Genomic DNA, 26,505 nt, shown 5'->3' with positions numbered 1-26,505 from the left:
ATAAGCTTAGTTACTCAGATTATATACAGATGTGTAGAAAGCAGGGAGACATATACAAAATAATTAATAACACAATTAAAGGAGAAAGTTTACCCTCCCTTCTTTTGCACCTAAGATAGACTTCTTGGAAAACCTTTATCAAGTTTGCTTGTTTGCTTGCTACTTGTTTGTTTGTTTGTTTGTTTTCCTGACCTGAGCATAAAGTATTACATTAAGGAGAAAAACAAAGTTCAATTAAATCTTTTATCAACTTAAGTTTGTTTTAAAATTCGTTGGAAAAAATACCACTACATTTCTGCTTCATTTCAACTCCTTATTTTTACCCTGCAATCTCAAAATTATAAAGGTAGGGTAAGGAATAATGGTGATAATGTGGAATGAAAGAAACTATGGAGACAGTTTGACAACAGAGGCAAAACAACATTATCCACCTAATGTTAGAGAGTCAGAAACTCCTTCTACCACCCCAAAATTGGAATGAACCTATTTCTATGATTAATCTAGGTCTTACAACAAGAGGCCTAACTTACTGTATGCCTTAATTTCATTCAATAGAAATAATTCAAGGAATCCATGAGATGACACAAAATCAATCACACATGAAACATTGAGTCTTCCCTCTACTATTTTCTATTCCACCAGCATTTTATTTATAATGAAGAAATGAATGAATAGAGTCAGGGAAGGGGCTTGTTTGTGTTCAAATTTCCATGCTGTGTTTCTTTGCATTTAATCATAGTGCTTTACGTGATATGAAATACTGAAGGGGGAAAAAAGCACATTTGTTTAAGAAAGCAGGTCTCTTACACTTTCTTAAATATAGAGGGAAAAAATCAGCTACTTAAACCATCAAATGAAAAAGAACGATACTTCATCCAGTGTTAATCCCAGCTAAAGTCTTCAGCGACACATTACCAGAGACTGTGGAATTATTTTTTCTTAAGTTTTATTAAACATGCTTCAGAATTACTGTACCCCAATTAGCAATAACCATAAACTAGAAGCCAATTTTGTTTGCAAGGACTGTCTAGTCAATTTCTGGCTGATCCCTCCTGGTATTACTTTCATTATGAGCACTCAGAAGAATAACTGTGTTTGGATGGCTTGTTGTTGCAATTATGTTTCCAGGTTACCAACTACCAAACAACCCAGGGCTGAAAGTTACTTCCAGACATACTGTTCCAAAGACTCTAAAACCCGCCATAGGCATCAAAAGATAAACAGCAATCTTCACACCCAGGGGTAATAGAATAATAAATCAAAGGAAAGGGTCACCCTGTATAAACAGTATTGGTTGGGCAACCTGGCACTAAAAAGTCATTCTGTCTAGCTTCAAAAGAGGAGGAATTCTGTCTCCTAAATTATCTGAAGACTTGGCCTTTTAAAATGGACCACCACAAAGAACACTTAGGAATTTTTGTCTTGTAAATTTGCTTTGCTAATGTGGAAGGCAGATTATCTTCTTGATTCAATGCTAGTCCATCTCTTTCTAGATTATTGTGGGCAGAGAAGGTTTAGAAGGAAAGGGTAGAGAGCCCGCAGCCACTGAGGGGCAGGGAAATAGTATCTATAAGGAGTAATATTTTAAATGGACACCATTCACTCTGAATAAGAGAAGGTTAAGCTGTGATTTAATACATATTTCTCAATCCTGTGATGAGCCCTTCTCTAGCACAGAGGTGCCCAGTTGTGTTCCCAAAAGGCTTAAATTGCAGTTATAGAAACTAGGTATTTTCATCATTAAAGTGAATTACAGTGAAAAGCAACAGAACTATTTTCCCTACTCTACAAATACAATATTTGGGGAAAAAAGAATATTGAAATAAAAGGCAAAAATTGGATGCCTTTCCTTGTCCTTTCCAGTAGGATAAAGATACATACTGGCATACATCAGCTTGCCTTCTTGAGTTCCCAGCTCTTCCAGATGTCTCCCTTCTTTTACTCAAACAGCTACTGTAATCATACCCATTCTCTAAAATCTATCCTATATAACTGAAGACCGAAAAAGAACTCTCCTGTGGTAACATGTAATTCCCACAGCTCTCCCTTCACTCACAGCCTTATAATATACACTAACCCACTGCTTAAACATGATATTAACAAATCAATCAAGTCTCAGTTAGTGTTAACTTTGTCTTATACCTTTATCAGTATTTCCTACCTGTCTTACATTACAAGCTCCTAAATGACAGCCATTTTCTCTTTTTCTTTCTTTTTTTTTTTTTTTTTTTGCCACTCTTTCTTGATAAGCAACCCAGCACAGTGGCATGACGACTTTGCAACATCAAAAGAAAGAAGCAGACTTGCTCTCATGTAGTGCAAATGTTTTGATATAACGGCTTTATTTTATAATTTCATGTGAAGTCTTTATTAATTTCTTTGAGTAATAACTGACAGCTATCTACTTCTGAAAAAGAAAATGTACCTCAGATCAATTAGGAAAAAAATCTTTATGTGGCTTAAATAACAAATGGAACTAACACATTATTGTTTGCAGTCTCACTTCTAATATGTGTATGAAAACCTTTCATTTTTATTAACTTCTAAATCATATACATCATCTACTCTATTTGAAGGAAACAGGAATTACTTTTGCCAAATTACTAGTGAATTTTCTTCCTACATGTCTTCCAGTTAGATAGGAAAATTTTATACCATAGTCTTCTATATGACCTCAAGTAATTTTAGCAAATAAGTCTTCAAAATCTGGCAACAGAAAATTCTATTTCCTTTCATTAGAATGGATGATATACACAAACACACATATATGTGTGTATATATATATATACACAAACACACATATATATATGTGTATATATATAGTTTATATATAGAGAGAGTTAGTTTATATATATTTTTTTTATCCAATTCTTTAATAAATAACGATCACTAAACATGGTCATGGCATTGTAAGCAGTTACTTAGTCACTTATTCACTCATTCATTTATTAAGCAACTCTTTCATTTATTAAATTTTGCTCATTGTAATCTGTTTCATCTTACCTATAAATTTGACTCCCTGATATTTCATTACTTTTTCTATTCAAATCATTAATCCATGTCAACTTCAAAAACCACTTACTGAAATGATCTGGAGTATTTTTTGCCAAAATTAACATGCTAATAGAAATGTTATCAAGAAATAAAAAATCACTTGAGCTGAGGGTACGGTCAACGATGCACATACTTGATCCTCAAAATATCTGCATTTAATCAAGACGTCACAGCATATATACTTTTTAACTTTGAAAATAAGATGTTATAAACACTGAAAAGAGATCAAGTGAGAAGCTGGCTGCCGAAGTTTTTTTTTTTTAAATCATATTTAATAAGCACAATAAAGGCTTGAAAGGCAACATGCAAAGCGGTCAAAGGTTAGTAAATAAAGTAAAAAGATAAGGAAATGAAAAGAGGATGGAAGAAATTAAGAGGGGTGGAATGGAGATTTCCAAAATGCTGAATACAAGACAAAGAAAGAAAAGAAAAATATGTGGAAAAAATGTAAATGTGACCTAATAAAAAAAAAATTAAGCACAAAAGTTATTAAATAATTATATTTAGAATTAACCTCTATTTCTTATATCTAAATACAAATATCTGGATATAATAAAATATTTAGATATGTTTAGAAATATCTAAATATGTTTATATATTTTTTCATAATTTATGAAGTCACGTTTTTAAATATCCGCATGTGACTGTTAAAAATTTAGCATATTAAATACCACATGTTAATATGTTTCTACTCAGTTCTAGTGATGAATCATACTTCTGAAGATCAAATTAAATAGCTCTTTCGTGTTCTTTTTCCTATATTGACAACACTGTACAGGAAAAAGTATCCCAGAACATGGTGCTTCTTCACCAACCAGAAAACCAATAACAAGAAATTGTTTATAGATTGTAATAAATCATATATATAGTGTGCTAATTCTGAAAGCAATTAAGTAAAAAATTAGTTCTTCATTTCAGGATGCTAAAAAAATAAAATAAAATAAGAGAAATGGAAAGGAAGACAGCCTGTGTGTTAATTCACAAAGTAATTATCAAATATATTGACATCTGAAGGTATGCAATAACTGCATAAAAGCTATAAGCAAAAGAAATTCCCCGTATGGCAGATTGTGTTTTCCAAAACTGATGATGGCAATATTTCTGGCCCATTTCCTTTTCTAGAATCTTTCTACTCCCCTTCAAGAGGTAAAGTCTGTTTCACCTCCCTAAAATCTTGGACAGGACTTGGACTTCCTGGAAGAATAAAGGACAATCGAAGTGACACTACATGACATCTGAGTGCTGTGATTGGGTGTGTGTTCTCTCTCTCTCTCTGTCTGCCTCCCTCCCTACTTGTCCTTGAAACTCCATCACCATTCTGTGAAGAAATCCACTCTAGCCCACAGAGAGAGACCACGTGGTATAGAGGAACAAAGACTCAGCTGACAGCCATCACTCACATGAGTGAACAAGCTTTCAAATGATTTCAGCATTCAGCCTTCAATCTTCAGCTAGGGCTCCAGAGATCATGAGGCAGAGAAAAATCATCTCTGCTGTGCTCTCCCTGAGTTCCTGACACACACAATCCATGAGCAAAACATGCCATTGTTTTATGCTAGTAAGTTATCAGGTAATTTATTATATGTACTTAATAACTGGAAACCCTTGTTTTCAAAAATATCTAAAAATTTCTAATCGTAAAAGAAACAAAAGTATTTAAAAGCAAAAACTGACTACAACTATTTTTATGCACCAAGAAAGCAGTGTGATTACTATTCTTTAAAAATAAAATATTCTGTGTGCCAGACATTGTATTTGATGTTGGGGTGGTGGGGTAGTACAAAGATAGTATAAGCAGGCATAGTACGTGACCTCTTGGAGTTTACAATCCAGAGAGAAAGACTCTAATCAACTATTCAACCCCACAAAGGTACATTCAGCTGTAACAAGTGTTGCAAAGCAGGGAACCCTGAAATGTGTGTACCAATAATGGGGGAATTTGATCTAGTTCGAAAGGTCAGAGAGGGCTTCCCCGAGGATACCTGAGGTGGGGTAAGTTTGAACCAAAGAGGCAAATGAAGAAATGGGGTAGAATGTTCCAAACTCGGAGAACAGGGATGGACAAAGGCCCAAGGTAAGAGGCAGTCTGGGATACACCATGGATGAAAGGAAGGCCAGTAGTCATGCAACATTACTTCCACTGTATTCTCATCTTCCAGGCAGTCCAAAGCCCCATTCATGTTTGTAGGGAAGAAAAATTTGACTCTACCATTTGATGGGGAGTGGCATGGTCAGAGAAAATGGAGCAAAGGGAAGAAGAATGGATCTGGAAGAATATGAAGAACTCATAGGACAGAATCTTTCAGAATTTAATTGACCACCACTCAGAAGAAGAAATACATCTTACACTGCAACCTAATTTGCACACAAACGCTAAATCGAAATCACAGTTTCGCAAATCAGTACTTACCTTCACTACTCATAGTGCAATCTGATATCATCTACTTTATTTTTATATATCTTAATCACAACTAAATTGATTTTCAATGTACTAAAGGGTCATGCTCTGAAGTTTGAAAAACGCTGATATAAGTAAGGCCTTGTAGGCTAAGTTAAGGTATTTATCTCAAGGCTAAGAGTAATGGGAAGTCACTGAAGAGTTTTAAATTCAATGGTAACGGAATCAGATTTGTATTTCTACAAATAGAAAACAGAATGCAGAAGAAGCAGAATAGGTGCAAGGAAAGCAGATGGGAGACTATTAAGATAAATCTGTAGTAGCTTGAATTATGATGGTAGTGGTAGTGGTGGTGGTGGTGGAAAGAAATGGATGAATTCCAGATACTTGGGAATAGGACTGATGGGAGTCCTTAATTAAACATTAAGGATGAAGGAGGGTTTTGACTCTCAAACCGGGATGGGCAGTGGCACTATTATCTGGAATGAACACAGGATGGAAACCAAGTATGGAGCAGGGAAGATAGCTCTTGCAAATAAAACTGGCTTCTAGTTTATGGGTTACTGCTCATTGGGGTACAGTGATCCTGAAGCATGTTTAGTGGAATTTTTTTTTAAATAATTCCACAGTCCCTGGTAATGTGCTCACTTAAGATTTTACTTAAGACTAACACTGGACCAGTTATTATTCTTTTATCGCCCTGGTGTACTTTCTAGAGATACTGAATATAATATTCTATCTTGAGCTGCTAAGAACAGCTCTGAACTTTTGCTTAGCTAGTTGATTAAAACTGGGACTTAGTGGTGGCCCTCATTAAATGAACTTAAGATGCCAAAATCAGAGCAGTTTGGCAAACTATGGCCCATGGGCCAAATTCTGCCTGTCTTCTGTTTTCCAATAAAGTTTTATTAGAATACAGCCATACCCATTCACTCACAGATTGTCAATAGCTGTTTTCATTCCACAACAACAGAGTTGAGTAGTTACAACAGTTATTATATGGCCTGTAAAGTTGAAGATATTTCCTGTGTCTCTTCCTTAACAGAAATTAATTGATAACTGACTCAGGATAGACTTAAGGAGATAGAAATGGCAGCAGATTTTTCATGAGCGCTCCACCCACTAATCTCTTATCTATGAGACTCAAGTGATGATCTCAAATACACTTCTTCAATGAGGTCTTGAGAAACACATTGGTGAGAAATGTTGCTCCAACAACACTAATAGTGTTCTAGCAGTTGTTCTTTCCAGATCAGACATGTTGGTGGAAGATGTTGTATTAGAAATGGGCTCTCTGGTTTAAATGGGGCATCAGGATTCTAGGGTAACAGAAGAGAAAGCAGCATTCCTTTTCCAGAGACAAAGTAGGCACCATAAGTAACCATGAGAAGCAGCAGAGTCAATACAGTAACCACAATGAACTGATCTATAAGAACCTATGATGCTGACTAAATGATCATGGTATTTCTAAGATTAAAAGAGTTATACAATCCACTACTTGATTTTTTTGTGAAAAAAAAATCTCCAGATCTTATAAATAGAGGCCTGGCTTAGAGTACCAAGTTGTCAAATCACACAATTACCAGACTTAATAGCCCCTGAGGTACCCTCATACCAGGAGGCCTGGTACTCTTGCCGAAGGATTCTACAATATCACAAAAAAATACTTTTGAGTTTTCCTCAAAGCATTTTCAGTGAGATCCACAACCACTAATCAGAGAAATATACCCTGTTGGGTCATGAAATACTCAGCCCACTGAGGAGTAAACAGACATCGGCTCTTAGACACAAATTCTCACCAAGAGTTTTGCTTCCGTAGATATAAATCTCTTAGAGAGAACTTCTTACACCTGTGAACTGATACGTGTACAAAGTATTCACAATAGTAATACAAAAAAAGAAAGGAAGGGAGGATCATAAATAATCCAAATGTCATCAGTTAGAAAATGAATAAATAGCATTATATACACAAAAAGGAACACAGTGCCACAAGGAGAATGAAAAAACCACGGCTCCTCACAACACAGGTGAATACTGCAAAACTCAGTGTCAAGCAAAAAAGCACGTTGCAAAAGAATACATACAGTGCGATTCCATTTACATCAAATTACAAACTTAACTATGTATTGTTTAGGATTACATACACATGAAGTAAAACCATAGAGAAATGCAAAGGGATGATAACATAAAATTCAAGATTGTGTTTACATATTTGGAAGAAGCAGGAAGTGAGACTGAGGAGAGACACGAGGAGCTCTAACTGTATTTGTTCTGTATTTCTAAAGCTGAATATAGTACACAGATGTCAATTTTATTGTTCTACAAACCATATGTATAGTTTCTCTTTTTAATAGTATTTTAAAAATAATGAAGTTAATGGAAGACTTCAGCAATTCAATATAGAGAACACTACCAAGAGCTCAGATCCCTCCAGAACAAAAATTGGGGCTACCTCACCAGTTTAGAATCCTAAGCAAATGAAGTACTAATTAAAGGTAAGAAGGAAAAATGAATGGATAGTAGAAAAGAAAGTCATGAATACCATTCTCAAATCTCATGATTCTCATTTCCTTTCTTGCAGTGTCATGTAAATATTGGATATTATGTCCATAATTAACATCCTTTTCCCCTCTCTCCCTTTACCCCACTGACTTATGTGATATAATAATAGTTACACTTATTATTTAGTTTAGGATATAGGCTGCAAAATATTGAGATGGGACAACAGCAGAACTAGAAAAAGAACAGACATCACTCAGAGAACTTTGGAACAGATGTAGTAATTAAGGAGAATGTGAGTAATTTCCTTTTGAAGAAGAAAATAGGTATGTTTTCAGAGGTTTGAAAAACGTCAGCATGGATTTTGGCAGAAACAAAATACATGCTAATGTTGGACCACCAAGGGATGTGTAAATATTTGGCATATTTGGGCTTTCTAGCATCTGAATGCATTTTCTATTAGAATAGAGTTCCCACCACATGAAGCTTGGAGGAAAGTAGATCCCTCCACCACCCACAGAAGTTAAAAAGGCCAATATTCACTTTATCAGCCCTACTGCAGTTAAGCCATTAGAACGTGACCTTTGCTGGGCCCAACAGTCCCACCCAAGGCTTTTACACCAGTACTAGTGATTCAACAAAGCAGAGAAGGTGAAAGTGGTGCCATCATTAACAACAAAGTCCAATCTCTATGGCTAGTGCTTGCAATATCCATTATGAAAAGTTTGGGGCAGTGTCTGAGAAGCTGAATGTCTCCATTTTTCGATGGTGCTGATAGTAAATGGCAGTATCATCTGGGTTGTGGCCGCCTTGACTCCTTTGTAACTGCTCATTTCTGACCTTTCTTCAGCTCTATCAGAGGTTTTAAAGAAGGGGTCCCCAACTCCCGGGGCTGTGGACCATAATCAGTCTGTGGCCTGTTAGGAATCAGGGAGCACATCAGGAGGCAAGTGGTGGGTAAGCCAGAGAAGATTTATCTGTATTTGCAGCTGCTTCCCAGTGCTAGCATCACTGCCTCAGCTCCACCTCAGACCATCAGGCTTTAGATTCTCATTGGAGCACCATTTCTGGTGCCAAAAAGGTTGGGGACCGCTTTTAAAGGATATCTAACATATTTTAAAGGATATCTAACATATTTTCAAAAATTCCTTTTCTGCTAAAATAAGACATAGACATTTTCTTTTGCTTATTGAAAATATCCTAGCTAAATCACATGTGTAATTTTTACTCTCTCTACATCTCAGTCTTTGTGAAATGATGTAAACTCTCAATATGTGAAGAAAAACTCCAAGATTCACTCAAATGTAGAAGTTTATTACATGCTATTTTATTTACTAAAATATTTCCTCTTTTGTGTGTTTATGCATTAATCTTAACCACTTATCAAACATCTACTCTATGGTCACTCCAGTCAGAAAGAGTGATAAGTATCACCTGGAATCTGCAGAGGGTTTTGTAATTGAACAAGTACTTACATGCACATTTTCTCTTTTTGACCAGAGCCTGCAAAATCATTCAATACGATGTCTTATTCCATTTACCAACTACTCAAATCACGCAGCTCTTATTAACATCAGCAGCAACGTAGCATTCTTTTCATTTACTGAGTTCTAACTATACATCAGGCACAATGTTAGGGGCTTAGTACATGTCTCTGTATTTCTAATCTTCACAGAAATTCTTTAAAGGTATTATTATTTCCATATTTCAGATGAAGAAAGTGGGGCCCACAGAGCTCAGGTGATTTGTACCCTGAGATCTTGGGGGAAAGATGCAGTTTGTCTCCAAAGTATGATGCCTACCCTATTCCGGAACTTCCTCCAATCCTGCAAGTTGCTTTGTTTGCCTGGTAACATGGTCTCTGTGACTCAAAACATCTGGTCAGAATAACTAAAGGAAATGAATGGCCCGTTGACAGTAAACATGATAATAAAATTTTTTTTTAAAGCATTCATGGTTCTTGGCTCAATATCTCATTCTCTAATCTCTTCACACTCTATAGTAAATTTCCACATAAAAAGACTGTTGGTTCCCTGTGGGAACTCTTTTATAAGTAGACATTCCAAAGCCATTTCAAGTAATGTGTTGGAAACATTCAGCGTAAATATTCTGACCTATAGGGAATAGTAGCAATGGCAAAAAAAAAACAAAGTCAATTGAGAATAATACAGCTAAAATAACTCTAGGCAAGAGTTTGTGATTAATGATGACTTGTTAAGGAAGGATATTAAGAAAATTTAAAAAATTATGCCCCTTTTTTGCAATCACTTCCTATTTTTTAGTCTCCCTTATATATATTCTCCTTCCTATCACCACTAAGTCAAAGTATAATAAATAAATCCATATAATAAATAAATCCCTTCACTCTCCAAATGCCCTTTCAGGAAGAAAAAGACACTACATGATCCACTTTACTTAATTCTGTTAACTTGGTAGGAAATGCTGCCCTTGGCACTAACATACACGTTAACACGCAGGCCCTCTTGGCTGTGAGCTCTGCAGGACCATGTCTTGGCCACCAACTTCCTCTTCCATAAAATGAGAACAATAACCACCCACCTCATAAGGTTGCTGTGAGGATTAAATCACACAATCTTTGTAAAATGACTAGAACAATATCGAGCACACACTAAAGAAACACACATTCTCATGCACCCATGAAGAGTTCTGGTTTTGTACATTTTCCAAAATTTGGGTTGGCTCAATGTTTCAGTGTTCAAAGAGTTAACACTTCATATATTTCTGTCACCATTATCAAAAGACAAACGTTTCACCCATCTCAAAGAACTGCAATACCATCTATTCAGTTGCCCTGGCCAGAAATCCAAGACTCGCTCAACTGTTGACTCTTCATTTCTCTCACATCCAGTCAAGCACTAAGTACTGTTTCTCAAAGCTGATCATTCTACCATCTCCACAGCCTCTCCCATCACAAGTACCACATTCGTCTTCATTAAATGGTCTCCTGGCCTCCAAACTTACTGTGGCAGCAAGATTGATCATGTCAATTCACTGCCGAAAACCCCTCAATAACTTCCAATCGGTTTTAAGGGAAAGTCAAAACTCCTTTTTAAAAATCCTTAGTGGCTTGGTCCTTTTCTACTTCCCATTTCATCTCTCAAGTATCTCCGACCCTCCCTTCCATCCCAATGTCTTCTGATGCTTCAGCCAAACAGAACCTGTGTATATTTTTCGAATGTGCCACACATTTGCTCATCTGCAGATGTTCGCACATGCTGTTCCCTTTATCTGGAACACTCTTCCTCCCCCTGTTGGCCTGGCTGATATCTACTCATCCCCTCTGAGTCTCAACTTAAATGCTTTTTCTTTCAGGAGGCTTGTGAGGATTCCCTGGTCTGTGGTAGTGCCCTCTAATACCCTGTGCCCCTGCACTCTCCTACACAGCATGCTTCATGATAACGGCTTGTTTGCTGATCTGCCTTCTCTATCAGACAGCAAGCTTGATAAAGGCTGTAACTCCTTGCCTTTGTGAATCTAATTAGCATGATGGCTGGCACATAAATAGTTACTCAGAAAAATTTCAATAAAAGAATGTGATATTATTTTTTTACTACCAAAAGAAGCCATACATTTGTGATTAGTGTCATTCCCTTGAGCGTCAAACACTCTCACATTCAAGGAGTCCTAAAATAATAGCAGATGCATACAGCAATTCATCTCTAGACTCCCCTTCCCGAGACACTGTAAGCAAAGTCATAGTCTATAATCTGTTAGGGTCACTGGGAGGCTGCCATTATGGTTTTAAAATTCAGAGTGATCCTATGGTGTCTGGGACACAAGCTAAGCTAACATTTCCACAGATTAAAATGCAGACAGCTAGCCAAGACTGTCTTTCCATGAATGAATACTTTTATAATAACCATTGGGCAGGTCCACTTGATGCCAAATTTGATGCACAGGACTCCACTAACTTGATACTATAAGAGAGAACAAAGGGAATTCCTAAACAGATGGAGAATTACAATTTGAATATGAATAAATATGAGCAAGTGAATTAAAGAAGTGGGAGAGGGGAAGAGTTTCGAAATAAATAAGAGTCACTAAGTAAAATGCTGAAAATTTCCAGCAACAAATCATATTGGCTATATATACCCAAGTAGGTGTTTAGGTTGACTAATAGGTAAGGCGAGCCAGACAAAGTTAATCAATATTATTGATAAAATAATTGAAACAGGAAAAACACAAGGGAATAGCAATCTGATTAGGGGAAGTGCCAGTTAGGAGAAAGGTAATTTAATCCAATTTCTATATACCACTTGACTAAATTAAATATCAGTCATTTGAGCGTTCATGAGAAACAAGCTATATATTTGAAAAAGCCATATAAAATAATCTTTTGGTTATAGTAAAAAATATAAATATATAATTTAAAAATTGATACTCCAAATCATTTTTTAACTGTGCCTTTTGAAAACCAGCTGTGGAAAATCCCATACTAGCTAATGCAAAACTTGAACTACTAGAAATTGAGTTATCTGCTCACATTTAGGAAAACAGTTTGTGAATATGGATTTTTATCAATTAGTATATAATTAACAAAATGCAACTTGGGTAATAATAAATGACTTGTTTTATAACAATTTCCAAAAGTTGGCAGCCTAGTTTACATTAAGCTATATAATTTGAAATAGCAAAGATGGCTTTGGAGGTCCATAAATCTTTGAAACTCAAAAACACTTACTACTAGAAGGTGAGGAGGGGTGGTGGGGAAAGCAGCATAAACTGCCTGTAGAAATTTCCTAGAGAGAAATGTTCCAGGTTAAACATTAGACATTGCAAATATACCAAGTCAATTTATTTTCCTCTCTCCCACAAGGCCTCACCACTTAAAAGTTTTGCTCCCAGCTAACAGGTGGGCTAAAATCAAACTTATTTCAACAAACAAAACATCCAAACTATGTAATCATGGATGACATCTGAGCCTGATCTGGCTGACTGCTTAAAAAGGAGTCTTTCATGATGACAAATGGGAATTTTCATTGTTGACCAAGCTAAACACTAAGGCATGCACATTCATACTGCATGCTGAAATCAATCAAATGCAAATAAACAGCCCTACATTAAAAAAAAAAAAAAAGCCTCCATCCATCCATTTTAAGTACACTGAAATATGTTTTATTTTTTACATAAAGATAAGACTATTCAATAGTTCTTCCAATATGGTGATAGATGTAAGCTGAATGACACATACACTCTTACCAGGACAACTGGATGTTTGGGGGACAGTCTGGGGCCAGGGACCTAGCAGAACTAAGAGTTCCATGGGGTTGAAGCCCAAGTCCTTGGTTTCATTAGCAGTATTCTCACAATGCTCCCCAACAGGAAAATTCCAAGAATTTACTGCAGCTCTATGCTACTCTGGATCTTTAAAACAAAATTAGGCATTTCAGAGTAAACACACACACACACACACACACACACACACACACACACACACATGCAGAGAGAGAGAGATTTTTCCTAAATTAGAGAGAAATAAGATTTAAACTGCCTAAACTGACAAGTTTCTATATCTTAATCAAAAATCAATGTATTATCACAGATAACTTTATATGCTTGTTTCTTATCACCAATTTCTCTGAGTTTCCCTTCTCTCATTCCTTTAACATATCACACTCCTGGGTTTGCTTTTGTGGGTGAACAATGCATGGGAAAAAATTGAGACATCTCTTTGGAATGGTTACTATATCTGTCGAGAAGGACATACTACTTTCAGTTCTAAACACAAAAACCGCACTCCAGAACAGAAATATTCTCCAAATCCTTTACTTTCATGGTGTTGCTTCAAATTTTGTTGTTTTCTTTTTAATATTCTGACTAGAGGTGCCAGCAAATCACAGCATCACATGCTTACTTACATTGTAGAACTCTCTGAAACCTAAGAAATCATGATGTAAGGAAGGGACGAACATGGATTGCTGCCAGTCACTCCCACAGTTTTCTCCCACACATCACCTCCTCCACGGAAGTGAGTGACAACCTGAGCAGTGGTCCTTCTGGGCTTCCCAGGAAAGTTCTGACAGCAATCTAACCCACAAACCTTTAGGTTAGAGGGCATTTTGAAAGTTAAGTTAATCTCAATTCATCTCCACCATCTTGGTATACAGTCAAATTATGCAAGTCAGAAGAATGTATTTATATTTTAAAATAGATTTTTTAAAAAAAAGATATGACACTTGCTTTCAGTAAGTGTTTAGAAGTATTAACCAGTTTTTTATTTTTTTTTAATTTTCTTTCAATCTGATCTAAATTCTTCAACCTTCAAACCACAGCTCGATTTTGTTTCCCCCTTTTTGAAACCCAGCTGTCATGGAGAAGAGTTAGTCACCATAATTTTTGTAAGCATTGAAGCCAATTAATAAATCTAAATAAATCATTTTCTTCCCTTAAATTAGCAATCTCTAGTATTATTTTTCATTCTTTTTATTCATTCTCATGTAGCTTTTCTTTTAAAGTTTTTTCAGAGTCCTCCTGTGATAATTACCTTGTAATGTCTGAGTGGCACTTTTTATATCCATATGTCCAGAACCTAGCCAACTGCCTGCATTCAGTAGGCTCTTAATAAATATTCTTGATAAAATGTGAAATTATGCATGAGTAGCACTCAGCAAATGGTTGAGCATAATTTGTCTTCTTTGACTATACTTTGCTATTTATTTAGTCACGTTTTCCTATTACTCCTACCTTGTGCAAATAATCATATTCCCATAATGAAGAGTCTCTTTGATTTCACCAGAAAACTCCTTCTAGCAATTATCCTAAAATGCAAATTGAAGTAGTGATTTTCAAGTAAGTAAGTGCACAAGTGTCCAGCAAAAAGCTTGGTAAATCTTGGCAGAATTTAAATCATACTACATATTTCTAAGATTGCATCATCTGTGTTTCTGAATCCCATGAGATATAGGAATAAGTTCTTCTCTGTTCAGTAGGTGTTGTTGTTGGAATTGACAAAAGACTTTATTTTAGTGGGGACAAAGATGAAATTTCTTATTGAGTTTAGCTTGATACTTCAGTGGCATTTTTAAACATACACATTTAGCTAGCAATTTAACTATTATATACTTTTTCTATTTTTTTCTTAAAAGGTTGATAATTATTTTCTAAATGTTTATTAATTTTATGTATTGCTTTAGAACAGCTTATTACTATAAATACAAAATTACATATGCTCTAATTTGCATGTCTTCCAATTTCATAGACATTCAATTTCCTAAAAGCATGTCTAAACATCAAATAGAGAGAATGTAAGATATTTGGAACAAAAGCATGATATGTGTTAATGGACCAACTAAAATCACCAACCTTTTAACTTTTGATCAGAGTTGATTACGGTTATTAATGGATATTTAACATTAGACCAGTATAGTTCCAGTTTGACATAAACCCTCCTCACTCTTGTTCAAATACACAAACACAGACAGCTCAATATTGACAAAAAGTTAAAATAAGAAACTGTGAAAGAAACTGAAATATAGTCAATTATCCTTAACAGAAAACTCTGTCTTCACTGAGCCTTGGCAAGGTCCCACTCACCTGGAATCACCATAACCACTGATATAAACTGGCTGTCCTTAAAAGAATGCTTCTTACTTAGCAGTTACATTAGGGAGGTAGGGGAAAGTCATAAAATAAAAGACTGGAGAGAGGCTTCAATTATTGTTGGAAGAACTCACAAAAGTGGGTTTTATTTTCTTTGATTCTTCAATAAATTAGTGAACCTGACTAACATAATCTGGAAATCTTTCCCCAAGTTAAAGAAAGAAATATTTAAGAGTTTAACTATTTTCGTAGTTCCCTCTTTGAACCCAGATTTCCCAGGCTAAAGATTAGTGAGTTAAACCACATGTCCCCATGCCTTTCTGCAGTAAGGTTAATAATTACACCCAATTTAATGTCTAGAATCCCATTCCCAACCAAAAGTCTTTAAGTAGCAAATCTCACAGTATGTTTCCTCAGAGATTATGCCTAATCATTAAACTGAAATGTAAAGTTTTAATAATGATATTCAAACCTTAAAGACATTTACAGGAGCAACCAACCTGAAGGACAACGCATGTGCCCACAAACTTTTCAGACAAGGCAAATTGTGAGCTTTCAAGACCTCTCTTCCATTCTCTCCTCCTTTCCAAGGTATTCCTGCAGTTTCCACCCTTCTAGAATAAACAACATTTATTCGATTTTTCCATAAATGAACATCTAAAATGAGGGAGTATTCAAGAGGATTCGATATGACGACTCATCCAATGAGAGGCTTCCACTCCTCAAGAAGGCATTCACTGGAGTCTTAATGCAGATTTTATTTGCAGATTTCTTTTTAAGGCAGCTCTTCTCGAAACTATAGATAGCACACTTATCCATGGATGGGTCACTTAGAATAAGGTGAGTATGACGCTCTGTTCTCTCTTGCTTATCATTGCATTTATGATTGGCACTTCCACTAGCAGATGAGAAAGAGCAGATAAAAGAAGGGTAAGCCCAAAGAGACCCTTGATTTAAAAAAATATAAATGTGAAGAAGGAGGTAAAAATTATCCTTTTCTGCTGCCCCTGAGAATACAGATTAGCAAGATTCAAGTTAACAAAATAAAGCTCTAAATTGTTCTGTGTTAGAAATCAATAAAGCAGAGAAAAGCCAAACAGAGGGTAAAAGAGAGGAGACCAAGAAGTAAGGCCAAAGACTGAATTGACACATAAGACCAAACTATTTTTGAGAAAGTCTGATATTTAGTTTTAAGTTGTTGACACTTGTATACAACCTACAAAACCGACTCCATTTTGACAAACCACTAATAAATTTCGCCACACACAAACTTGTGTGAATAGGGTATTTGTGTGGACATCGATGGGAGGATTTCACCTCTGAGTTGATGGGGTCTTAAACAGACACAACCTGTAGGGGAACGAGACCCAATCAATACTTTGGAAGCAGGAGCTCATAAGAAGAGGTGAGCATGATATAATAATCCTTGCAGGAATTCAGAGAAATTTTGGGAAGAACGTTGGACATTCAAAAGGCTAAGTTGTGGAGGTTCAAGCCAATTTTATCCTGGTCATAAGGAGATAGACTAGCATAGCTGTTATTCAGCTTACAATTAGTAATTTAGGTGTTTATAACTCCAGGAAAATAGAACTAATTTCTTACCAGAAATTAGGTATTTATTACTTATCAAAAGTTAGTCTCATTATTCTCTGAACCATTATTAATAATAAAGTTCAAAAACTGTGTTTATAGCCCTCACAATATAGTTCTTGAATCAAAGAAGTTTACTTTACACCAAGTTCTGCAACAAAGATCAATATTGTTATAGTTAAAAATTATAGAACAGCAGGCAAGGAAGGTTAAAGATTAGTAAGTTCCACGAGGTTGGGGCCACACTGTTCGGTTCCCAAGTGACAAAGACAATGCCTGGTACATATCAGGCACACAATAAATCCTTATTATTGAGTGAACAGCATTCATTTAATATAGCTCCAAATTATACTAGAGACAATAAATGTATCACAGAAAGGTTTATCTGCAACTAATTTTATCCCTGAAACTAAATCTAAATAGGTAGTCACCATGATGACTTTTGAGTTATTTGAGACATCCCACCCATATGTGAAATGCAGAATAATCAGGCGTGCATGAAGCAAACAGTTGTCTCCCTAACTGTATGATAAGGAACATTCAAAACTATAGAGAATTAACATGATTACCAGCCTATTAATGCTAGGTACTATACAGAACTAGCAAACCTCCTAGAGACTTACAATCTAATAGACAATTCTGATGCATATGTTAATGCCTCATCTTCTGAAAACTACAAGGAATAGGAGCAAAAGCACTGTCTGACAAAATCAGATTTACTGACTTGGTACAGATACGAATGGCACTGGGAGAAAGCACAGAATGATGCTGCTGAGAAAGAGGAAGGAGGGGATCACCTTCTGCAGGGTTTGAGTTCTCACTGAAGGATTCTGAGGAGGGTTTAAGGGAAGCATAGATCAGTTCTGGACTGATGATGGTTTTCGAGATAACATTAGGAGCAGTGGGGATTAACTAAGGGTTGTTAGGAGGTGAGGGCAGTTTAGCAATTAAAGGTCCCCAGGAAAGTATGGGAACAGAAAAGCAGCTCTGGGAGTGTCAGCAGTAAGAAAGCACTAATCACTTTAATAGGGGACCCTCATAGCCTTTTGCAGCCACTGCATGGCTGCGAGAGAAGCACTGTTCGCTGCTAACTTTGCAGCTGGCTTGCTCTGTGTCTATAGTCCAAGCCTGAAAAATGACAAGGTGGCCTCCATCTCTTTTCCACTCAAGTCAATTTTCACTCTTTTTGTCAGAGAGACAGGCTTTGACCCTTTCACACATATTTTGCACATAGAACAAGAATAGTGAAAGATTCATTTCATGCCTGGTTCCTAGCAGTTTCCAGCATATCACAAGTGTTTGTGAGCCAAGTGGCACGTCTCCTCTGCATACAATCGGGTGTACCAAGGCCTCTTACACATTAAAACAGACTTTACACTCTAAATAACTATTTAAGGATATCACAATCTGAAGGACTCACTACATGAATGAGACAGAGGGTAGGGGGTGATCTATGGGATCCACAATTCCAGGTTGCAGAAGGGCGCTTCCATTTGCAGAGTTCACAAACGGCTTTGTTGCAACATGATAAAGTCAAATGCACTTGAAATAAACAGCTCAGCACAAACTAAATTGAATCCCTATCCAAATGAATCACTTATTAGCTGGTAATAGAGACATTCATACATCTGTCTTTTCACCAAGACTACACATTCCTGGAGGTGAGATGTTCTCCACATCTTGCTCATTTTTGCTCCCAGCACTCTGCTTACCATGCTAAACAACAGAAACATCAATCATGTGGAAGAAAAGCAGATAAGGTAGAAAAAAAAAGAAGAAAGGAGGCAAAAGTCACAGTCAAAGCATAAAGGTAAGAGCACAGCATGGGCTGGAAAGGAAGAAGAAAGTGTCCCCATGCAGATCAGAGGCTTCCAGTGAGCAAGATGGAGGCCTCCCACGGGCTGTTTCCATTAAAAAGGAAAGAGAGAGCTGATGAGTAGACTTGCAACTTGGAACGTGCAAGTGGAGAATCAGATCTGAAACTGGGCTGAAAGGAGAGGGAGAAGGAGGCAAAGAGAGGGCTGGGAAGACAAACCAAAGGAGATGAGATACCATGGTTAGAAAGGGAGAAAAACACCCTATTAAAACCATCACAATCCAGGGAAAGCAGGAAGATGAAAATACAGCTATACGAAGTGACTGAAGAGTAGAGGCAAGAGTACAGGGGAATCTAGATCTCTTTATTTGGATACTAGTAGAAGCAAGCCCTGTGTGGAGAGAGGCAAGGCAAATCTGCTCTGAGCTCACAGTGCTGCCTGACTAGAGCTGGTGCAAATCACCAGTCACCTTTCATTTTTCTTATTCCTGTCTCCTTTTTCTTCTCTCTTTTTATCCACCCCCTCCTTTTCCTCCTGCTTTCAGGAGTATTGGCCAAATAAGACCATGTGCTTCTTCTGGGTTAGAGGAAAAGGCCCATTAGAGTTCCGCCTTTCTCTGTCCTGATAATCCAGGCACAAAGAGAAAAAGAAATAGGACTGGCTGTCTTTTCGATGTCTCTTCAAAGATGAGCTTCATGAAACAGAAGAACAGTGACAGGAACCACAAAAGACCTCTGCATGTCAAGGTGACATGCACAATCCAATTACCATGACCTGCAGTCAGCAAGTGGATGCCTTCGTGTCTAAATTATTAACTATCTACGTAGCTAAATCGAAGTCTGGACTTGGGTGAGGGTGCTCTGGGAAGAGGGAAGGAATGCATTCACTGGCTACGTTTGTCACATTTGATATTCCTCTAACTTAAAAACTTACTGAATTCTAAAAGTTGGGTTGTAAATCAGCTGTGGAAAAGGGAGAGGTACGTCTCCACAGTAAAAATTACACACACAATCGTCTACAGCCATGCCACTCTGAATGTGCCCAATCTTGTCTGGTCTCGGAAGCTAAGCAGGGTCAGGCCTGGTTAGTATTTGGATGGGAGACCACCTAGGAATACCAGCTGCTGTAGGCGTTAATAAAAAAAAAAAATTACACGCACAATAGTTAGGTTCTCAGGGCAGCCCACAGGTCTTTCTAACTTGTGCTCTACCTAAGACAGCGGTATTAATACTGGAGAACCAACAGTTAAAGTGATGTCTCTATGGGAAAATACATTCAGAGTTCCCTTTCGGGATGCCAGGAACCCAAACCCCGCCTTTCTGGCAATGAAAGTAGGATCCCCTTGCTCAGAGCAGACTCTGGGTAAGACAATGGTGTAGACTTTTGAGGAGGAGAGTCTCTGTCTTGAGCATCAAGAATCGGGATGCAAAGTAAGAAAAGAGAGCATACTGCCTATTTAGACAGGGAGGAAAGGTTAGGCCGACAATAGTGGGAGAGAAGGCTCCGGGGAGCACGTGGGGGAGCATGGGGCCCGGGTAGGTAGGGGAAGGTGCTGAAGGGCATGGACAAGCAGTTTTTCACCACTTCTTCCCATTTCCTTTGCATCCCCAGATTTCTTCTATTTCTTTCTTTTTATCCACTTTGGAAGGCTTTGTTTTTTTGATAAATGAAAAAGCTACAGTGTCTGTGCATGAAGAGGAAAGGAGAAGGGGAGAGAATAACCAGGAAGAAATAAACTGAAAGAGATACAGTCTTCTCGTTAGAGATAAGGGGTGAGTTTTACACATATAAGACGTATGTTCATAAATCAGAAGCTTATCTGTTTGGCTCATGCATAGGTTCAAAGTAAAAAAAATAATAATAGCTACTGCCTTAAAGTGGAAGAACAATTAGCACATTAAATTAACTTGAATGAATGCTTCCATTGCTAAGAATAATCTTTTTTTTTTTTTAAAGTACATTTGAAAAATTTATTGCACACTTGTTGCATTTTGCCAGGCACAATCTCTTCATCAAAGATACTGGAATCCAGAGTAAATATATGGTCACATTTTTTTTCTGGAAGTTACACATCGCAAATTCTATTGCACAAATTCAGGTATATCGCCAATTTCGTGAAGGTAGCCTACTTAAAACAGTTGTATATCCTTCAAACAAAATTATATCCAGAATTAATTTATTAATCTGTCCTTATTTTTACTACTTGCTACAGATATTAACCAGAGGTCACTCTTTAGCTGTAACATAAGCACAACCTAAAACATATATACTTCTGTCTACTTTGAGTTCCAAAGCATATCACTTTCACTAATAATCAATTTGACACACATTGAAAACCAAACTTACAAACAAGAATGTTAATTATTTTAAACAACATCTGGGATTAGTATCTCTTTCCACAAATTATTTGAATTATGAAATTAACTTCGCATTCTTCAAATACTGCACAATTAGAATATTTTCTTATGTAGGTTTTTGTTTGTTTGTTTGTTTGTTCTTTTTCCTACAGAGACCTATTTGGTCCTGCTGGGTATAAATATGAAGTGAGAGGCAATGGTGAGGGTTGAGGAGTCTTTCTGGGCCTCTGCACTACAAATGAGAAAAAACTCCTCTTCTTCAATCATTTCTTGCCTAGCAGAAGTTACCCTTGGAAATGCTTGTTTACATGGGGTTCAAAATAGGAAGAGGGGAAATTTGTGAACAGAGTCCCAGTCTGAGTTTAACTATAATTTTCCCTGTCTCACTGGGATGTTTAAGGCTGTTGCCTGAACTTTGTTTTACTCTAATTTTTCATCCAAAAACTAAGGAATATGTCCTACAGAATATCTGAAAATTCCACTAGGGATTCAGAAGCTCTGTAGAATGTGGTGTTCTGAATCTCTATTTCACCACACTCCTTTCCAAACTTCATGCAAGTTTTTGGGTACTATGCTCAAGTGAACTTTAATGCAAGTTAAAAGAAGTGTTCTTCTGACATCATGGAAAGTTCGACGAGGTCTTTTGAAAGCCTCAGGGGCAGTCAGGGTAATCCTGGCTATATCAGACACAGGGCTGTCAGAAGCAAGTTAGGACAGGGGATATAGTTTTGGCAAAGATTGGATATAGTTTTGGCAAAGATTGGATATAGTTTTGGCAAAGATTTGGCAAAGATTGCTCAGAATTCCTTCCCACTTGACAGAAAATTCCTATGGATTTCAACCAAAGAACCCATAACTAGAAAATGGAAAAATAAGAACATGTCGAATCTAATCCTACATGTATAAGACACCTACTCAGACTCTTCATTTCTGATAATGATCCAAAGAAAAAGTTATTTTCACCTTAAAACATATAATGTTCCATTTATATACATTAGACAATTCAACTGTTGATTAAAATGACATCTGAATCTCTAAACACAGCATAACACAAAAATGACAGTTATTTATTTGAACCTTCAAAATATTATTTGCTTTACCTCTGTATTAACAACCTCCATTGGTCTTTTCTTGATTTCGCCTATGTCCAAGTAACTGGGGGAGGAAAAAAACAATAAAGGTTTCTTTTATTGTGTTTGAGTCAGTTGTATAAATTTCTTTTTAAAAATTATTAAAAAGCAAGCCATAGGAAATACTTAAGCCTAAAACAAAAATCAATAATTACTTATTAAAAGCAACTATTGTAGTAGAAACTGCTTTCGGCATCACCAACCAGAGTTGACACATTTCTACTCCAAACCTCTAAACTTCATTGAAAGTCTTATACTTCTGTTGGGGAACATTTTTTCCCCACAATGTTTAGCTGGTTACTATAAATGGCATTTCTAATTCTTATATCAATTTTAATATAAAGAGTGGTTTGTGTGCGAAGCTGCTTAACAGTTCCATTAATCACAGACTTCAGGTCAAAAAAAAAGTACTGATAGCATGCATTAGAGTAACAACTGTGAAAGGCTGGGAAATCTTTTTCCCTCTGAGAGCACTTTAATAATACAGAGGTGCTCAGCCATGTGGGATGGTTTAGGCATTGGCTCAGCTAACAGACAGATGGGTAGACTAGTTAACCTCTAGAGACCCCTATTATTCCATTACTGTTTGCTACAGATATTAACTAGTGATAATTCTTTAGCTGTAGCATAAGCACAATCTGAAAATGTTATACCTTTGTCAACTGCAGGCTATAAGTCCATCACTGTGATCTAGTTCCACCGTGCTTCATACATAGAAGATGCTAAATAAATGCTTTAATATAAAAATAAGTATAAATCTAGCCTTTAATTTACAACCTTAGATAGAAAGATAGATTTTCTGCCTTAGCTACCATAATTGCTGAGTTGCCAAAAAAAGTTTATATTCAATTAATTATGGATATGTTTTATTAATGTTGTTTGCTTTTATGGATAGCATGTTTTAGTTAATGCATACCTCTGAAAATTATCATGTTTCCCTTACATCAACAGTATTTACATAAGATAGTGCAAATACTCCTTCGTTATAGCAATAAATGGCTCTTTTACAAATCTGCAAGGACTGATTTGACATTTAAAAAAAAAAACATTCTGTCATGCGCAGGAAAGTGATTTCAGATCAACAAGATTAATTCAGTAGAGTCGACTTCCAAAAATGCAGAAAGACAATAACTATCTCGAATTTTCTGCTATAAAATAAAGGTTTAATAGCTACCTGAGTTTAATTATGGTTTCAAAAATATTAGAAAAAAGTCTTTAAAATCAATTCAAGAAGTGATCATTTTCATTTGAAAAATATTTTTCCACCACTGCTATCTTTCCCAACATCATTTAGGCACTAAATGACACAAATTACCCTTGATATCTTTTGGGCTTTTTTTGGTTCTGCCAGTTGCTTTATTTGTTTTATAAACTTACAACAGCTAAACTTAAAATATATTCAGGATTTAAATCTTGGCTTCTATCATTCTAACCATAGATACAATTACTTTAACACAAATAAATAACTATTCATCTGTCACATGGAAAACTAACCATGAACACTGTTATAAGAAGCTCGATTTTGTGTGTGTATGAATTAAAAGCAAAAATAACCATGCTAATCTCTTATACATATATAAAGAATAATTTCGAAGTGCACTTTCTGTTTGGGTTGGAACTGTACCTGTTTTTATCTTTTCAGTTGGTAGTGCCAAATAAACAAAAGAGAATATGAATTACAAAAGTGGGTCTATAATTTTGAACCGTTAACAGATTCTGAAGCAGATTTCCATTCCCATGAAATTGCTTTATATAGAAATTATTTAATAAAAAATAAAGTAAATGGTAAAAGGAAGTAGACACAGAAATGCTTTACATGTATGTAACATTTTGGTGTTTACAAAACAATGTTCACATCCATAGCATTTACTTTTATCACAACCCTGTGAGGTAGGAATGTTCCTCTTCTGTATTAGGAAACTAACCAGCTGAGTCAAGAGGGTTGCCCAAGGAGCTAATAAACAGCTCACTCTCAAGTCTCCTGATTTTCAGTTTTAAGTTCTAAGTTTCTCTGAGGCACAGTTTCATCTAGTTCCTTTCTATGAAGTTAGACAAAGCATACTAAAGGAGGTTTCAAGGAAGGGAAAACTAAATTCTAATGCATCCCTTACCTCTCATAAAAAGATTATCTGGCATTATTCATAACAGCCAAAAGTGAAACAACCCAAATATCCATCAACTGATTAATGGATAAACAAAGCGAGGTATAGCCATACCATGGAATATTATTTAACAATAAAAAGAATGAAGTACTGATATACATACTACAACATGGATGAGCCTTGAAAATATTATGCTAAGTAAAAGAATACAGAAACACAAAAGGCCAGGTGTTGTATAATTCCATTTATATGAAATGTCCAGAATAGACAAATCCATAGAAACACAGAGTAGATTATTTGTTACCAGAGGATGGGGAGAAGGGGAAACTAGGAGGTACAAGAGTAATGGAAATGTTCTAACATTAGTTTGTGGTGATGGTTGCACAACTCCGTGAACACACTAAAACCCACTGAAATGGGGGAAGTTTATGCTATGTGAACTATATCTCCATAAAGCTGTAAAGAAAACCTGTGGACTATTAAATTCTACCTGTCCTACAATACCCACCCCTTCCAGAAATAATCTGTCAACTCTGAACTCCCACATAATTTTAATTTTTTCTAACTGCACTTATTCCTTTGTACTCTACGTTAAAATTACTGGTGTGCATGTAGTTTTTCTCCTGTTAGACTATGAACTCTTGAAGAAAGACAAGGAGTCATATCTTGTTCTTCTTTGTTCCCTTCACAGACCTAAGCACAGTTTGCTAATTCACTGAACACCTATTCTGAGTGACTTCTCTGCCAGGAACTCGGGATGAGCCACAATAATGACCCCTGTCTTTGACGGTCCAGCTACTAGGTACCGAGAAACAAACATGTAGACATACAGTAAGTCAATAAACTTTTCCAAGCATTATGTCAATAGCTTAAACATGCAGAGGGTGGTAGGTGGGTCACAGTGGGGCGTGGTCAGTTCTACTTGGAACGAAAAGTTGAAAAAATTTAAACAGTGTGTGTGGGGGGGTGGGGAGGAGGGAGATTGCAGAGAGCAGTTTTATCCTCTGGTGATTATATAGTATCCAATACTTTAAAATGATTTTAACTAAAAAGACGAGTTCCAAGAAAAAAGAGGAGGAAAAGCAAAAAAGAGGAAAGAGATAAAACAGAAAATACTCAAGTATCAGTTTGGTCATTTCTCTTTTTTTAGGATTCCTGTTTCTTATACACAATTTTAAGTCTGTTCTTACTGCTATACAAGTGAAACTCCTCCAGTCAAGCTTTCAACTTCTAACCCCAGCTGCTGCGGGGGCTTAGAGAGGAATCAACCCGCACAGTCACAGCCCCTCGACTCCCTGAGGTTTGGGTCCTGATTCCAATCGCACAACTTCACGCACCCTGAAATGGTGGGTGGTGGGATCGACCGACTCACTTTATTTTCTTGAAAGCTTCCTGGCCCCCAGCCACGTAGTTGCCTCCGCTCTGGATCTGGTCTAGCTTCCGGATGCGGTGCCCGGTCCGCGGAGTGTAGAGGTTCCTGACGGCCCCAAAGGGAGCCTGGACGCCACCCGTGACCTCCTTCAGGAAGACGTCGAAGCTAGACATCTTCTTCTCGTGAATGACTACGCGGCGCCCCGCGAAGAAGGGGTCCCCGTTACGATACACCAGCACGCTCTTGACCACCGGCTGGGCGCGGTGCCCGGCCCTGGCTCCGGTGCCACTCATCCTCTCGCCGACGCTGCTGGCTTGCGCTCAGGGGCCGCGCTGCCCCGCTGCCTCACCGCACACGATGATTCACCTGCCGAAAGGACAGGAAACAGACAAACCACGGGTCACAGCGAGCAACGGCCGAGCGCCAGGCGTGCGCCCCGTGGAGACCCCCACGGCGGCAGGGCTCACGGTGCACGATCAAGCACTTCACTGGGGTCCGCACGGCCAATCAGCGCCCGCCGTGCGCACCGCCCCTGTTCTCACGCGCCGGGCAGTCCAGGTGTGACCACCTGGGACAGCAGCAGCGCTTTACACTCGCGGGCCGCGTGGGCGCGGGAAGGAAAGGTG

At 37.2% G+C, this 26,505-nt stretch overlaps 1 protein-coding gene and 1 pseudogene across 3 annotated transcripts in view; one reads left to right on the top strand and one right to left on the bottom strand.

Annotated features, from left to right (window-relative positions):
* DCDC2 (doublecortin domain containing 2) overlaps positions 1-26,505 on the bottom strand; it is a 161,000-nt gene that overhangs the window by 133,993 nt on the left and 502 nt on the right. For 2 of the 3 annotated variants that reach the window (XM_015595130.2, XM_006919428.3), the window contains exons 2-3: positions 25,880-26,245; positions 22,376-22,430 (exon numbers count right to left, since the gene is read on the bottom strand). In XM_015595130.2, coding sequence (XP_015450616.1) covers positions 22,376-22,430; positions 25,880-26,172 — 348 coding nt within the window. In that variant the 5' untranslated portion in view covers positions 26,173-26,245. Of the gene's footprint in view, positions 1-22,375; positions 22,431-25,879; positions 26,493-26,505 lie in introns of those variants that run through there. The other variant, XM_025051913.1, reaches the window with a different exon arrangement.
* LOC112485970 lies at positions 19,932-20,050 on the top strand (annotated as a pseudogene).

This window comes from Pteropus alecto, unplaced genomic scaffold (genome assembly GCF_000325575.1).
Source record: "Pteropus alecto unplaced genomic scaffold, ASM32557v1 scaffold25, whole genome shotgun sequence".
Classification (NCBI taxonomy): Eukaryota; Metazoa; Chordata; class Mammalia; order Chiroptera; family Pteropodidae; genus Pteropus; species Pteropus alecto.
This window is presented reverse-complemented; position numbering and strand designations above follow the sequence as displayed.